This window comes from Sardina pilchardus, chromosome 5, assembly GCF_963854185.1.
Source record: "Sardina pilchardus chromosome 5, fSarPil1.1, whole genome shotgun sequence".
NCBI classification, from domain to species: Eukaryota; Metazoa; Chordata; class Actinopteri; order Clupeiformes; family Clupeidae; genus Sardina; species Sardina pilchardus.
Genome location: NC_084998.1, coordinates 5,750,267 through 5,766,815, shown reverse-complemented (window position 1 = coordinate 5,766,815; position 16,549 = coordinate 5,750,267). Strand labels below are relative to the sequence as shown.

Genomic DNA, 16,549 nt, shown 5'->3' with positions numbered 1-16,549 from the left:
AACGTCATGAACGCCGACTCCAGCCTTCTCCCGCGCCTCATTCCAGTCTGATATGGACTGCTGACAACATGCCAACCAACAACAGGACACCGGACCTTCGTGCTGTCCACATTTGGAACATTTTCTAACTCGTTCAGTGGATTGTGGATATTAAACTACATTGAGGAATGAACATTGTTGTTCGCAAAAAATGAACAGAAGAGAATGAAAGACATGGATTTTCTTATCATTGTTGGTTCCGCACTCTTTATCTGCAGTCTGTCAGCCTCCGCATCGAAGCTATTCAGTGGTAAGATATCTACTGGTATGCGCATTTGTTCTCTGTGGATAAGTAACTCATTGTCCATTTGACTAATTACTGGAAGCCCAGAATGGATAAATGGCCACTCTTATTAGTATATTTAATCTCTTTTGAAATCAACAAGTAGCCAAAGTGTTGATTTTCAAGACGCATGCACCATCGCAGTTTTCTGAAATAATTACTGTTCTTATGGTAATGCCCATTGTTCTTGTCAATCTCTTTAGCAGACTTCTACGAGCCGAGAGGTAAGTGGAAATCTGTATTCATTGCTGAGTGTCTCCAAAATATGATTAATTGATATCTAGGCGCTTCAGACAGGTGGAAAACGCTGCGCGCACGCTTGAATGCAGTTCAGAATGTTGTTTTTATAATGGATTATCATAAGATGTGGTTAAATCATCTGAGTTTATTTCACTAGACATATAAGCTATGATTTACATTACCAATGACATATATGAGACGTTTCTTATGCAGATTTTTTCTATATTTCTAAAGGCCAACGGATCTGTAAGCGCGGCACAGAGCGCCCCTGCTACAAAATTGCCTACTTTCAAGACGGCAGACGCAAAGTGAACTTTGAGGAGGCGAGCCGCGCTTGTAAAAGTGATGGCGGTGAGCTGCTAAGTATCGAGTCCGAGGCTGAGCAGCAACTGATAGAACATTTCATCCAAGAGCTGAGAGCTGCAGACGGAGACTTCTGGATTGGACTGCGTCGAGACGCGGGCTACGAGGAGACGAGTGGGGACTGCCCGTCACAGTACTACTGGCTGGACGGAAGCCAGTCAACATTTAGGTCTGGTTTAAAGACTAGTTGTTTAGTGGAGATAGCCATCAATAAAATTGCTCTTAGGATAATTGCTATTTTTTATATCTACATTAATTCAATTCAGTTTATTTACCAAACCCATGTCCAAATTCACAATTGAGTCAGTAGTGCTACTTTTATACCCAACCCTATTATTTTTCCATGTAAATTCAAATGTTTCTGTTTTTTATTTATTTATTTTTTTTTGCCAGTAACTAGATTGACACCTGTCTACCTAGACTCCAATTGCTCGACCTATAGTTCAACACATGCTCTTATTGAACTTCTCAGAAACTGGCACTGGGACGAGCCGTCGTGTGGCTATGAGGTGTGTGTGGTGATGTACCACCAGCCATCAGCTCCACCAGGCCTCGGTGGTCTCTACATGTTCCAGTGGAACGATGACAACTGCGAGACAAAGAATAATTTCATCTGCAAGTACACCAAAGGTAGTCATACATCACAGCTGTGGCCCTTTCGTATTTGTGAGACACTGAATCTAAGCACTGCTTACATAACGATTTGTTTGGCCATTTTGATCATTTTCATGTCGGTTTGTCTGTTAGCACTTTAAAAAAACACATGGAACTTGGCAGTCTTCTTAAGGACAATGATTTGTAATTCTCATTTTACATACTGTAATGATTTCAGAGACTTCCCCTGTGCCTACTCCATCAGCAAATGGAAGTGTTCCAGGTAAATGCTCAAAATAGCTCAAAAATATTTCTGAGACTGAAATTTGTTCCTGTTTATTGACCATAGATGTTGTTAGATATACTATATATTAGGTTATATTCTATAATAATATATTTATAGGTCTATATTTTATCTATGTACTTGGTTCATAGGAGACTGTAGCTACAATGGTCCTACCTCACTGTTGGGGTCTATTGATTTCACTGTCCATCACACAATGAGTCAGGGACACTTAAATAGGTCTTATTTCCTGCCAGGATTACTTTCAATGATGAAAAGTCTGAACTATATTTTTTATCAGGTGCTCCACCACCATCCTTGCAGCCAAAATATCCTTCAGTAACAAAAACAGATGAAAGAATGAGAGTTGTTGTATCTCCAAACCCAGGTACTCAATGTTCTGAAACAATGCACCTGCTCCACCCATCCCCCCCCCTTCCCCCCCAAAGAAAATATATCCCTTCATCATCCATAGGAATGTATTTGGATATACAAAGCAAATTATAAAAAATGTGTGAATACTGACGAAAGACTAAAAAACAACATATAAAAAACAAACAAAAAAATATAATAAATAATAATGTTGCAGACCTCTAAATGTGACGACAACGACATCTGTTTCAGACAATGCCTTAAATGTTGCCTACATCATTCTTCCGACAATTCCACTGCTCCTACTGCTGATAGTTGCATCTGGAGTTTTTTGCTTCAAGCTTTTCTCAAAGAGGTATGATTCATCGATTCCAAATTTCCCATCTTGAGCCTTCATTTTGCAGGCTTGAAATCAACTAACGTTTGTGTGTGTGTGTGTGTGTGTGTGTAGGGGTAAGGAACGGACTGAGACCTGCGCTAAAGAGCCAGGCTACTGGGTGTCTGATGAGCACTGTGACAGCCCCGGGCAGGACGTCTACAACGTCATCAGGAAGCAGCACGAGGCAGACCTGGCCGGGACGCGGCCGGACATCAAGAACACGTCCTTCCTGGGCTCCTCTCCCGACACGCCACCTGGCGACTACGACAACCTGGCCGGGCGGGACACGGAGAGCGGCTTTGTGACACTGGCGAGCACCGAGAGTGGCTTTGTGACCAACGACATTTACGACATGTGTCAGTTGCGCAGCAGTGGACGGTACCACCGCGACACAGGGTGGCTGGACAGTGACCTGTATGGCTACTGAGAAGGCCCTGCTGTCTGTGAACTTCTAGCTCACCACTCTGTGCCACCTAGTAAGGGCTTGCTCTCTGTCCCCCAACCCCCCCACAACCCCCCCAGAACCCCCCCCTCCGCCTGCTGTTCTCTGTTGTAACAAGGAGTAACTGTTCCGGTATGCATCTCATCCACTGATCACGTCCAGGTTACATTACAGTTTCATTCTGGTGTTACCGGCATGCATTTGAATTAACTACGGTCCTGCTCTCCAGTGAAGAGATGTCCTCACACACTGACGACTACACAGTTGAACGTGTCGACAGAAGCATGGGAGAAGCACTCACTCCTTGGTTGCATGAAGATACCTGAAGCCTGTGCTCAGTGCCTCCGAAGAGCATCTATCCGTCTGCATCATGGCAGGGGCACTACACCAGCCAAACGGTACAAAATACTCTCCAAGCAACGACTTCAAGAGGATCTGAGAGTAAAGTGATGATTGTGAAATGTCCCACTGAAGTGTCTTATAGGATACCAAATGAGATGATTATTATTAGAAGGGACATTACACTACTGTGCTGGATATTGTTGATTGTGTTAAGAATGTGCTCAGGACTGTATGGTCAGGTTGCAATAGTTACCTCTGGATAAGCTAAAAACCAAACTGAATGACGACTATATGCATCTGTAGGTGGATTTGCATGGCCCCCTACTGTTGCCTTTCTGTGGAGCTGCTGTTACAGGGCAGATGATGATGATGCGGTAGAGACCTCTGCCCTCTGCAGATTGCCATTGATTGCCATAGCCTGAGTTATTGATTCTGAGACACGCTGCTTTCTCTACACTGGAATGTCTTTGTCATGTTGAGGAAACTAACTAAAACAGAGTAATGAAAAGGGACGGTGAACATTAAAGGTATCATGTGTCTGTGAGCAACTGGGAACCGTTGGTGTACAAAGTAGGTAAATGGGGTTTTTTTGTAAATTTTTGTAGATTGCAAAAATATAGAGAATGAGCTGAAAGCATGAGATAGGTAAAGTGCTCCACTTTGATCTGAGACTGTATACTTACATAGATGCCCATATTTGGAATTTGGTAATTAAAAATCAAACATAGGAATAAGGCGTTTCAAGGGTGTGTGTATGTGTGTGTGTATGCGTCTGAATGTTTTGTACATTTTTGTCACTCATGTATAGTTACATGAATAATTTGTCAAGAATTTAATTATTAGCTACTTAACCATCCACCCACAGCTAACAGCTGAAATGTAACATGTATTATGTCTTTCATCATGAAAATTCTGAGAGGAAATGCCGATTTAATTTTTTTTTAACGCAAGTAAATAAGTAGTTGCCTCTTCTGACATTTACTATTTTGTGAACTCACCTCACACTATACAGTAAGTTGATTCATTCTGATGCCTCTTGGTAAGCACTCTGAGCAACCAGATGATCCACTGGACCTGCATGGATGACATCACTCCGAATGTTCAGTACCTACAACATAAAGAACAACCCCCCCCCCCCCTTTTATTTCAGTGGGGATAACACAGATAGAATGAATATTCAATACAACTGTGAGTGCAATAAATTCATACATCTTCCGATCCACACTGCACTAGATAAATAATATAATAATAATAAGCTTTATTTGCAGAGCACCTTTCATGAACAGCATGCAGCTCAGAGTGCTTTGCATTTGGAAGGTTTGGGACAATAATAGAGAAGAAAATAATAATGATACATTTCGAGGCTAATGCATCAAGTTGTTGCGGTATTATACATCTAGATAGGCTCTGCTAACAAATGCTTAGGTCAGTTGATACAAGTCTAAGCAGTTAGACTTATTATGTTCTTAGTATCTGTGGTGATTATATGAAAATGCCTTCACCATGGCCTTGCGGTAGTGGGAGAACCTTTTGGAAGGCTACACAAACAAGAGGCTAGTCTACAATAAGATGATCTCACAATTACCAACCTTGGGAGTCCTTCACTGATCTGTAGAGCTGTCAGGAACGGCCACTTTCAGGATATCAAAAGTGGACATGTGAATGTGGTCACAATGATTCCATAACTGGCATCAGAACAAGATGCATCTGTACACAATAGCATCTGTTTTAGAAAGTACACATCTAAAGGACAGGCCTTTACAATGAGGTTATGAGAGGTGATAACATTCATACCTCAGAGATACCCCCCCCCCCAAAAAAAAAAAAACTATTCGGATTTAGATGAATCATGAAAGATGCCGAAAAGCGACGAGTTTGCAGGTATGACATCAGGAGCCGTTTGTGGTTCTGTAGCCTGGCAACACCCAAGCACATTTTCTGCAGATATGGGGTTTGCTCTGCAGGTCCGTCGGCCAAAAGGCCACTGAAACCCATTTTCAATCTCCCTAATTTTGTTCTTTGTTTACGAGATGGCTACACTTTTATGTTTAAACTTGGATAGCAATTTAAGTTTAATTTCACTGCTGGAAGGTTCTGTGTCATCCTCAAGGGGCCTAGGACACTTCGATAGGGTGAGGATACAGGCTGGGACCAGATCACTGCACAACTCCTCTACCTCTTGAGCTACCACCGCTCAACCTCTCTATGGATTGTGTGCGCGTGTGCTAGAAACTAGACCCACCAGTGTGAACCATGACAAGCCTACTGATGTCTTCAGTTGGAGAGCCAACTCAGAGTTTGACACATTATTGAGAAACACACAGGCGGCGTTGAGTTACCTCAGGTTCTTTATTGATTATTCCCAAAACATTTCTCTGCCTTGCGTCAGAAGGAAAGAGATGCAACATGTTCATATACAAACACGACATATTCTAATGACACAACAGATACAGTAGTTACATCCTTACCACTGATGTCAGTTTACATTTGAAACAAATGTTTCGCCGTTATGTACTGCTTGTAGCGCCTGAAACATCCCGACAAATTCAACACCTCCCGATGCAATGGCACCTAATTATCTCTTCCAATTCAACAGTATATGAGAATTTCATGCAACTGTTTCTGTACAAATGATAAGTTAAAACTCAGCATACACGAACAAAGGTCCTTAAGAAAATAATAGGGGAAATTGAAGGGAGATGTGTGGTCCATGGCTAATGGTACAGAAAAGCAAGAGGGGGGGGGGGGGGGGGGGGGGGGGCTTAAAATGGGCAAGATAAGAGAAAGTCTATGTCAGTGTGTGCATCAGGTACGTTTAAGGTGGCGGGAGGGAGTTTAATCATGGTCCCTTTAGGAAAACGGGCATGTTAATAATGCATTTGTCTGAAGGACTGATGTCTGCTGTGGCTGAACGTCTGATGGTGTGAGCCGACGCTGGCACCAGTGCCATAGTGTACCAACAGGTGGGGCGGCGGCCTGAGCCATGCTCTACTCATGCACTGAGCCGTGCTAGAACCGGACCGGGCAGAACCACTACCAACACGGGCCACAGACTCGCAGCGCACACTCCCGTTACCCTAAATTACACGTAACGGCGAGCGAGCCAACTGCGTCAGTCCTGGTTTCGGTTTTTTGTTCTTCTAACTGGTGCAGATGCGCTTGTGGCCAAAGTAATAATGCCACCTAACAAAGTGCTACAGGAAAGCTCAAAAGGTTAAGGGTCAGTGAGTGTACAGGACAGTGGCTCATAAGCATCAGACCAATCGGCCTTCTGCTCTAAAGAGGAAGTGACCAGAAGAGTGCAGAGAGAACTACGGTGAAAACAGAGTTTGCCCAGAAGATACACAGACTTCCTCTGCACCATGGAAGTGTGTTAAAATGTCCAATATATGGAGAGACATCAGTACTGAAGCTGGGGGCGCGAGACGCAGAAGGTTCCTCTCCTGTGTGGATCCTCTAGGCCAGGGCAAGAACTGCAACAGAAAGATTCAATTCACTCAGTCACTAATAAAATCACCCGCACCTCACAATGCAGCAATTCAAAGGAAATCGTAGGCAAAAAACATAATAATTTTCTTAATGAATACACAGGAAATCTACCGATACATAACCAAGATCAACGAACAAAATAAGTATCTAACTGATGCTGGAGAGTGAGCGCCTTTCCCTCTTACCACTTATGGCCTCCAGAGCAAAGTACTTGACGTCCATGTCCGTGTCTGTGGCCAACCGCTCCAGCACCGGCTTCACCTCAGCCTGCAGAGAACTACAACACCCAGAAGCCTCAGCATTAGCATCAGACTCCACAGAGCAACTGTCATCACACACAGAACCCTCTTAAAATGCATGTAAGGCCAGATACGGCCTTTAAAGAGGAACTATGCAGGATTGGCGATTTCATCTCTGCTTTCGGTTTCGGTTTCGTTGTTCGTTTTCGCTCGTTTTATGCATGCATTTTCTCTGCAGAGCTTCCCCGACAGCTTTAGCGTGTATATTTATACATGTATAGGCTATATTTAAATATATAAATTGCAAGCGTGGTTCTTCGTCTCAGACTTCCAGATGTAAACAAAGAGCGATCGTCTCCTGCAGAAAGTTGCATAGGGTCTCTTTAACACTCATTTGTGAACGTCTCCTAAAACAAAACGTCAAGTATCAAACGCAATTCACATACTTGCTGTCCAGCACTGGGCCAATCTTCTGCAGGGTCTTGGCCACGTTGAAGCGCACGTTGGCCACCTGGTCGGTGGCCATCTTCAGTGCCACGGGGAGCATGTGTTTGGTGGTGATCTCCTGCCCGCACGCCTCTGATAAGGCCTGAAACAGTCCCGGGTAACAGAGTTAGGGGAGCAGAACCATGCACATACTGATAGCTACCAACTAGACACAGTGAGTACAGTATTTGTGTAGACTAGAATAGAATAGAATAGAATAGAATATATACTTTTTTGATCCCGTGAGGGAAATTCAGTTCTCTGCATTTAACCCAATTTAACAGAATTAGTGAACACACAGCACACAGTGAACACAACCCAGAGCAGTGAGCTGCCTGCCCAACCAGCGGCACTCGGGGAGCAGTGAGGGGTTAGGTGCCTTGCTCAAGGGCACTTCAGCCGTGGACTGGTCGGGTAAACCGGCAACCCTCAGGTTACAAGCCCGAAGCCCTAACCAGTAGGCCACGGCTGCCCCAAAACTAAAAGTATACAATTTGTACATTGCTTTATTGCTGTAAAATAAATATCTAACAACCACACCGTTTTGTTGAATGAGGCATATGTTTCCTTTTCTTCTTGATGTATTCATCCATCCACTCAAGAGATGCTATGCAGCCACAGCAGAAGCATCACATCTCATTTGGGCTGGCAGTGCACTTTTAACCAAAGTGACTTACATATCAATTATTACCAGAGCAAGTCTCCCCAGAGAAACTTGGGGTTAAGTGCCTTGCTCAAGGGTACAAAGGTGACAGACAGCTGGGAATTGAACCCACAACTTCTCTGGCTACTGAATGCTAGCCCAGCACCTTAGCCACTATGCTACCACCACATGGCATACTGGTGTATTTGCCGTGCACTAGTGTTTGATATTGAGATCATACCAAAGATCCTTCATTACTGACAAGATAGAGCAACATAATGCATCTCTATGGAAGCAAAATTCGAACATTTCCTGTCTGCTTAAAGAGGCGTGTCATAGTGGGATATCGATCTCCGTTACTTTCTAGGTCTGCTTAAAGGGGGATTTCGCCCCCCCTCCCCTTTGCGAACACAGAACGCGGAAATGGCCGAACGTTTGCGCCTCTCGCTCCGCATTAACCCTCTCTGATCACACTCACATTGATGCAGAAGAGGGTGGTCATCCTGTGGAGGTAGTTGGGGTCGTTGGCCATGCCCAGGACTTTGGGCACGATGGTGTTCTGTGCCCACTCGGCACCAAACTTCTCCACCAGCTTCATCAGATTGCAGGTGGCAGCCTCCCTGATGGCATAAACTGCAGAGGAGAGGAGAGCAAAGTCAATCAAGGTCATCTCCGCTGGTTGAGGAAAAGATTATTTAAATTAAAATAACAGATTATATATCTTATACATAAAACAAGCAATGACATCCAACACACTAAAATGAAGCTGAAAGTCAATACAGTTTGGTGATCCAAATGTTGGGCATTGTTTAAGTAGGTGTGACATTTTCAGTCCACTGTAAAAGGAGGATGTACTCACCATGGTCAACAAGCCATGCCATACACAGAGAATTCAGCTTCTCATCAAAGAACTCCACACCCTGAAAAAGAAGCAGAGATTCCAGTAAACATCAAGACCCCACAAAATATCCAATCTAACACCCGCGTCCAATTAGCTTCGATCCTAATGCACTAGAGTTAAGCCCGGCGCCCACCGGACATGCCGTTCAGCGGTGTTCGGCGGTGTGGGCTTGACGCGTAGGATTTTAGAATAGTTTTCTATCTCTGTGCGGCTGCTGCGCGGCAGACGTTTCCAGTGGGCTTTGCTCCATTGAAAACAATGGAGTTCTAATTGTTTTATTATCGCGGCACGCCGTGTACGTGTCCGGTGGGCGACGGCCTTTAGACTCACCAGCTGTCCAGCCAGCAGGGGCATGTACTCGATGATGGCCAGCCGCACCCTCCACTTGGCGTCCTCTGCCAACTCAACGATGGCCGGCAACAGAGACTGAGAGAGCTGGCGGATGCCAATCACCTCGTTGACACAATCCAGGTTGGAGATGATGTTCAGACGAACCTCAGGACACTGAAATAATCAATGCAAGTTCGAGAGATGAGCTCTTCACAGGCGGAATGAGCACAGGTAGTTCAGATGGAATATGGATGCAAACACCAAGTATATTACAAAATGAAGGCAAACATGTTTTTTTTTTGTTTCTTTTAAGTCTTGGATTTGTATAGCAGTGGCTGATCTATGAAAAAGACTAAAACAATTCAAGTGTTCCACCCACCCACACCCACACTATAGCTATACAGGAACACAGACTCATTCACTATTACAGCTATACAGCATAAAGTTGCCCTACAGGGCACTGAGGGCAGCGGCCTAATCAGTTTAGCACCCACATCTTAGGTCTTCTAAAGTGGGTCTCATAAGAGGCTGACATTTGAGACATGAAAGCAAGGCAAGGCAAGCCAACCAGGGGTCAAAATTACTCAATAACTTTTTGAAATGTCAATATCTACCAGCCAGAGACAGATGAACTGGTGAAATCCACCAGCCATTCAATAGGAAATATGTATTTTCTGTCTGAAATCTACCAGCCAACTTCAAAATTTACCAGCATTTGGCTGGTGGCTGGTGCTAATTTTGAGCCCTGAAGCCAACCCTCTGTGGCCTGCACAAGACCTGCTCACCTCATCTTTGAGCTGTGCCAGGAAGAGTGGCAGCAGATGTTCGACGGTGTTGTCCTTTCCCAGGATGGTGGACAAGCCCATGATGACGGAGGCCAGAGCAGACTTGACATGCTGGTTGGTATCGGAAACCAGTTCCTACACAAAAAAAAAGTAGCAAATCTAAAAGTTAATAAATTCACTCAAAATATGTGGTGGTATTCTGTGCAAATGTGGCCACATTTAAATAATAGTAAGTACATTGAGATTTGTGTTGCTAGCCAGCAGGCGTGTTGATAAATTGTCAAATTATCTCTTCAAATGAAACCAAAAGCTGGATAACAGGTTAGCTTTACCTTCACACAAGGCAGTATGTGAGTCATGATGATTGTCTCTCTGCTATCTTCTGGTAAATTTTCACAGAATTCTAAAGAGATAAACAAGAGAAATATGAAATGTTACAAATAACGTTTTAAAAACAAAGAAAAAGAAACCGAAGGAAATTCTGTGTGCTTGAGTTGTGGAACACAAACTAAGAAGTCCAGTACGACAGCAGCTAGTCTAATGAGAGTCTCTCACCTTTGACCTTATTTGCTGCAGCGGCCCGAACCTCGGCCTCACAATCCTTGAGAAGGTTCTGGAAGGCCGGTACCAAATCGTTTTTGGTAATCTCTGGTCCCACCGCCTTTTGGAGCTGTATGAACCAGACACACAGTAAATACCAATCCTCTGTTGCATTTATTAATCAATGCACAAGTCACAGCAGCCTTTGACACACCTGAGCCTTTCACTCCACTATGCTGGACACCAAATGGAACCAGACGCCGTGAAAATCGACAGCCACTTACCTCAGAGAACTTGTCGGCCACCATGTAGCGGACTCTCCATGACTTGTCCTCAGCTGCCTGGCGGAGGGTGGGCATCACAAGGCTCTCCAGGTCCTCCTGGGGGAGGAGCTGAGCGATGCTGACGCAGGCCTCCACGGCGAGGAGCCGCACAGAGTCCTGCCGTCACGGAAACATCACAACAACATCCCAGCAACGTTAGAATGGAACAGGCCCTGGTTCACATGTCCATCAACATTCCAAAAGGAGGTTTGAGGTAATTGCACACAACCAGGCTGTCAAAAATGCTGGAGAAAACACACAATCCCTAAAATCTACTAAATGAACCCAGCAACAATTACATATGGTGCACCCTAGATGGCAGTAGTGAGGGAAAAGTGGCAGAAATAATCCATCAGTTGTGAGTGCCTCACCTGCTCATCAGAAGCTAGAGCTGTAAAGAGGGAAATGATGTCACTCTTGACATACTCCAACTCCAACACTTTAGCAAACTCTCCCAGTTTGGATGCAGCAGCACGCCTGACCATGGGAGTGTCATCGGAACACAGGTTGCGGAAGTGCCTGTTGAGGGAGGGGGTGGGTCACTCCTTCAGATAAAACTGACTAACTTATAAACAAGTATAACATATATTTCACATAGACTGAAAACAATCTGGTTTAAAAGAAAACTTCCTCTCATGTGGCAAAAATACTCATATCAAATATTCATTTTAATGTACAGTACAGGCCAAAAGTTTGGACACACCTTCTCATTCAATGAGTTTCCTTTATTTTCATGACTATTGACATTGTAGACTCACACTGAAGGCATCAAACTATGAATCACATGTGGAAAACAAAAAAGTGTAAAACAACTGAAAATATGCCTTATATTCTAGTTTCTTCAAAGTAGCCACCTTTGCTCTGATTACTGCTTTGCGCACACACTGCATTCTCTGGATGAGCTTCAAGAGGTAGTCACCTGAAATGGTTTTCACTTCACATGTGTGCCCTGTCAGGTTTAATAAGTGTGATTTATTGCCTTATAAATGGGGTTGGGAATCAGTTGTGTTGTGCAGAAGTCAGGGGTGATACACAGCTGATAGTCCTACTGAATAGACTGTTAGAATTTGTATTATAGCAAGAAAAAAAGCAGCTAAGTAAAGAAAAACGAGTGGCCATCATTACTTTAAGAAATGAAGGCCAGTCAGTCCAAAAAATTGGGAAAACTTTGAAAGTGTCCCCAAGTGCAGTCACAAAAACCATCAAGCGCTACAAAGAAACTGGCCGTCCCAGGAAAGGAAGACCAAGAGTCACCTCTGCTGCGGAGGATAAGTTCATCCGAGTCACCAGCCTCAGAAATCGCGCGTTAACAGCAGCTCAGATTAGAGACCAGGTCAATGCCACACAGTTCTAGCAGCAGACACATCACATCAACAACTGTTAAGACGAGACTGCCTGAATCAGGCCTTCATGGTAGAATAGCTGCAAGGAAACCACAGCTAAGGACAGGCAACAAGCAGAAGAGACTTGTTTGGGCTAAAGAACGCAAGGAATGGACATTAGACCAGTGGAAATCTGTGCTTTGGTCTGATGAGTCAAAATCGGAGACCTTTGGTTCCAACCACCGTGTGGACTGCAGAGTGAAGGCAAAAGGGCCAACAAGTGCTAAGCATCTCTGGGAACTCCTTCAAGAATGTTGGAAGACCATTTCAGGTGACTCTTGAAGCTCATCAAGAGAATGCCAAGAGTGTGCGAAGCAGTATTAAAAGCAAAAGGTGGCTACTTGAAGAACCTAAAATATAAGACATATTTTCAGTTCTTTCACACTTTTTTGTTAAGTATATAATTCCACATGTGTTAATTCATAATTCTAATGCCTTCGGTATGATTCTACAATTTTCATAGTCATATAGTATGAAAATAAAGAAGGGGTGTCCGAATGAGAAGGTGTGTCCAAACTTTTGGCCTGTACTGTACATCTATCTATAAATGCAAGGAATGTCTGTCTGTGTGTCACTCTGTCTGTCTGTTCCACGCATAACTCTCGAACCACTCATCCGACTGCTCTCAAATTTGAGGAGTGTCATCCTAATGGCACGAGTGTGTGTGCAGTGCCAAATTTCATGTTATACGAACAAACGGGCTCTGCACTAGTATATATTAAAAAGCAGCTTACTGTCGGATCTCGGCTTTGACGGTGCTGGAGACGCGGGGGTAGCACACGCTGAAGAGGCCGCAGGCGGAGGTGCGCGAGGTGAACCAGTCTCCGCTGGCCAAGCGCTTCACCAGGGGCTCGAAGTGCACCTCCAGGTCCACGGGCGAGTGCTCGTGGGAGATCTTGCGCAGCGACTCCACGGCCTTGTCGCGCACCACCGTCTCCTCTACGGTGGCCAGGCTCTCCAGCGGGGGCTGGGGGCACAGACGGACAAGGTTAGAGGTTTGTTACAAAAATAACAAATTAAAACAACAAACAAACCTAAATAATGTAAATGAGAGCCTAGAAATGTACATCAGGGACAGTAAGAAGAGGACATTTGGACCATTTGGACATTTCCCTAGCCCTAGGTTTGTTGAGTTCAGTTCAGTTTATTTCTTTGTCCCAAAATGGGCAATTTGATTGCAGACAGGATCACATACCACACAACAATAGACGCAACATATTACAATACAAACACAAATACACAAAAATAATCATTTAGTTAAGATAGGTCTGACAGTGCCTAAAAAGATGAATCAGTAAAGTCAGTAATCAGTAATTGTTACAATTGTTACAAAAATAACTAATTAAAACAACAGACAAACCTAAATAATGTAAATGAGAGCCTAGAACTCTACATTAGGGACAGTAAGAACAGGACATTTGGATCATTTGGACATTTCGCTAGCCCTTATATGGCGCAGGTATCTTGGCACTCACCAGGAGGCAGTGCACAAACTCTGGGCCTCCCACCAGCATGGTGAAGTTACCGAGCTGCTCGGCAAGTGCAAGTAGCACCTCGTCTTCATCGTAGATGGTATCTGGGCAGGGCAAAGGAGAATCAAAGATTGCGTTATCATCCGGTCATTTATTTTATGATCACTACGTTTGTACTTGTTTCTGTTCTGTGAAAACGCAGTGCATTTTCCATTTTGTGATGTCCGGTACACTTCCTGAGTTGCCAGCGAGCTGTGTGGACTGTACATGCTACTACAACAACACAGTTATGTACTGTAGGCCTACATGGTCACACTTTACATAAGCTGTCAGAAAGTCATTACTTTTTCATTAACCATACTAGTTTGTGATGACTTGCATTTAGTTGATCAGACTCAATGCCACGCAATCTAACTTGCATTTTGCCAATGTTTTGTGTTCTCCTTGCATTATGAAGACAGATAATGAATAAGTCATGCTTACCACTACTTCAATATGACAAAGAGGATTCTATGAGGAAAGTATTGTGCATGCTTCAAAGTTCACATCTACCTGTAAGGAAGGGAAGGAGCTCTGTGCGGGTCCTCTCGACTCCCAAGGCTAAAGCAATGGTTGACAACTTCTTGATGCTATTCAAGCGCAGCTGTAAAATAAAGACATTGAAGAGTAGAGTTTGTAAGTACAAGGACAAATCAGTGTTTGCAATAATGTTTAGAAATACTTCTGAAAATGAAAACTCTTTCCACCACATTATTAAGCAAAGTGTCAAGCGAATGTCAATGTTCATCTTAGGCAAATTGTATATCAGTTAGTCCATGGTGGATAGAGCTAATGGACTTTGATAAGTGTTTCTGACCACCTAGATCTAGGTACTAAATAAACTGGTGGTATGGCTCAGCATCTATCCTAGTAACACCCAACTGACAAGTCTGACGCTAGCTAATGCTAACTTCACTTGTGGACCGATGGCTGGGTGGTCATGGGAATCTAGGACGCTAACAATAACCAAATCGAGACTGGCTATTGCTTGCCTCACAGTTTCACTGCAAATGTTAAAGTAGACAAGAAATAATCATTTAGCAGATAATCTAGTGACCTTATACCAAGCTAATAACCCAATGTATAAAATGTAAGGCGGGTAGCTGCTAAGCGACTTGAAGTCGTTATCTAGGCATCGCCGTTACCGCTAACGTACCACTATTATGCTAGCTGGTAGTGTTATCACCAGAGGTTTCTTATTAAATGAAAGAATTCTAGTGAACGTTATCTATCCAGCTAACCACCAACCCATTATTGTCGAAAGTTAAGGCAAACTAGCTCCGTAAGCTGTAATTACATAACTATATAATAGCTAGCTATGGCGACAATCTGGCTAACGTTAACCGTCTGAGCTGAGTCCGATCTCAAAACTCATTCAACCAATTCGTATCACCACAAGAACACCACACACCCGAACACAGCGCACAGAAGTACTTTATCAAAGTACTAGTGTAAGTGTGGTCATGTTTTGTCATAACCACTGTGTTTTGTTTAAAATAGTACAGCAGTAGTAACATTAGCGAAGCGGTACCTAGTGCAAGGCCTGAGCCCACCGGTACGTTAACTTTCGTTAGCCTCGCTAGCCAAGCGATGCTAGCTCGTTGCTATTTGCAATGGAACAACAGAACTTTTTGGGATCAACATTGAACTTAGTCTCAATTTAAACGTTTAACGATGACAAAAACCTACCTGTACATCCTCATTGCGAAGTTCATCAATGAGTACAGCAATAGGGTACAGGGAATCATCTCCATCTGCTGCCGCCATCTTGGAAAATGTATGGTAACCTACTTCCTACGGGGTTTCTTAACTCCTACTAAAACATGATCCACTAGGGGGCACCAGTGGGAAACGACAGAGACTCATAAATGACCCAGGCACACCCAGGCCTGTCGAGTGCAGATTGCAGCATTGACTTCATGCTTTTGAGAGCATGACATTTTTGATCATTAACATTTGACTATTACATAAACACCAGGTAAACCGTTAAAAAAAACACCTGTTTACATAGCTAGAAACATGTAGGCCTATGTCTAGGCTTATGGTTCACACCTGTGATGACTGTTGAGGCCTACATCATTCATCGTCCATGTTATTTTCACTACACCACATGGACCATAGACTAGACAGTCTATGGTATGGACCATATGGACCTTATGCAAAAAATCCTCTTGAGGCAGCTCATTTGTTTGCCAAGTGTGTTTGTGTGTTTAATGTAATTAGTGTATAAACCTGGTTGGATGTTATGATGTAAATGATTTATGCTTGTGTTAAATTGAGTCATGCTTGGGCCACCCAAATCACACCCAAATGTTCAGAGGCAGTGTTGGGCAAGCACAATCCTGAGATGAAAAAAGGAGACCAGTGTCCAGACTAAAACTGGCCTAAAGTAGGCCCCCTAGTGTAGGTAAAAGGTAAGGACAAGGAGGTTGAATGCCATACAAGTATTGAGTAGATATCAGCTACAGTATGGTAACTCAGGTTATTTCAGATTTATCAGAGCTATGGAGCTATGGCTTAACCCATAGACTTCTGAAATTCGCCTACCAAAGCTTTGGGTCCTTTTTGTAGGCGAACTTCATT

The 16,549-nt window shown here is 43.7% G+C and overlaps 2 protein-coding genes across 2 annotated transcripts; one reads left to right on the top strand and one right to left on the bottom strand.

The window, feature by feature from the left end:
* Positions 1-213: 213 nt before the first annotated feature.
* layna (layilin a) lies at positions 214-3,065 on the top strand. Its single transcript, XM_062535822.1, has 8 exons — positions 214-289; positions 526-546; positions 797-1,094; positions 1,398-1,555; positions 1,758-1,802; positions 2,104-2,190; positions 2,427-2,529; positions 2,626-3,065. Exons 1-8 carry the CDS (start codon positions 214-216, stop codon positions 2,978-2,980), a joined length of 1,143 nt encoding a protein of 380 aa, XP_062391806.1. The 3' UTR covers positions 2,981-3,065.
* A 2,602-nt stretch (positions 3,066-5,667) lies between these two features.
* Positions 5,668-15,790, bottom strand: ppp2r1ba (protein phosphatase 2, regulatory subunit A, beta a). Its single transcript, XM_062536116.1, has 15 exons — positions 15,656-15,790; positions 14,480-14,570; positions 13,931-14,031; positions 13,190-13,422; positions 11,445-11,592; positions 11,035-11,190; positions 10,766-10,880; positions 10,543-10,613; positions 10,211-10,345; positions 9,426-9,599; positions 9,054-9,114; positions 8,673-8,827; positions 7,512-7,654; positions 7,012-7,103; positions 5,668-6,810 (listed from the first exon to the last, which is right to left on the bottom strand). The coding sequence occupies exons 1-15, from the start codon at positions 15,731-15,733 to the stop codon at positions 6,794-6,796; spliced, it is 1,770 nt and encodes a 589-aa protein (XP_062392100.1). The 5' UTR covers positions 15,734-15,790; the 3' UTR covers positions 5,668-6,793.
* Between the last annotated feature and the right edge of the window lie 759 nt (positions 15,791-16,549).

Coding starts and splice junctions, on each gene's coding strand:
- layna (XM_062535822.1), top strand. CDS start 214: ATGGATTTTCTTATCATTGTTGGTTCCGCACTCTTTATCTGCAGTCTG. Junction 290..525: donor CGCATCGAAGCTATTCAGTG/GTAAGATATCTA, acceptor CAATCTCTTTAG/CAGACTTCTACGAGCCGAGA. Junction 547..796: donor AGACTTCTACGAGCCGAGAG/GTAAGTGGAAAT, acceptor ATATTTCTAAAG/GCCAACGGATCTGTAAGCGC.
- ppp2r1ba (XM_062536116.1), bottom strand. CDS start 15,733: ATGGCGGCAGCAGATGGAGATGATTCCCTGTACCCTATTGCTGTACTC. Junction 14,032..14,479: donor GCTCCTTCCCTTCCTTACAG/GTAGATGTGAAC, acceptor TGCCCTGCCCAG/ATACCATCTACGATGAAGAC. Junction 13,423..13,930: donor AGTTTGTGCACTGCCTCCTG/GTGAGTGCCAAG, acceptor CTGTGCCCCCAG/CCCCCGCTGGAGAGCCTGGC.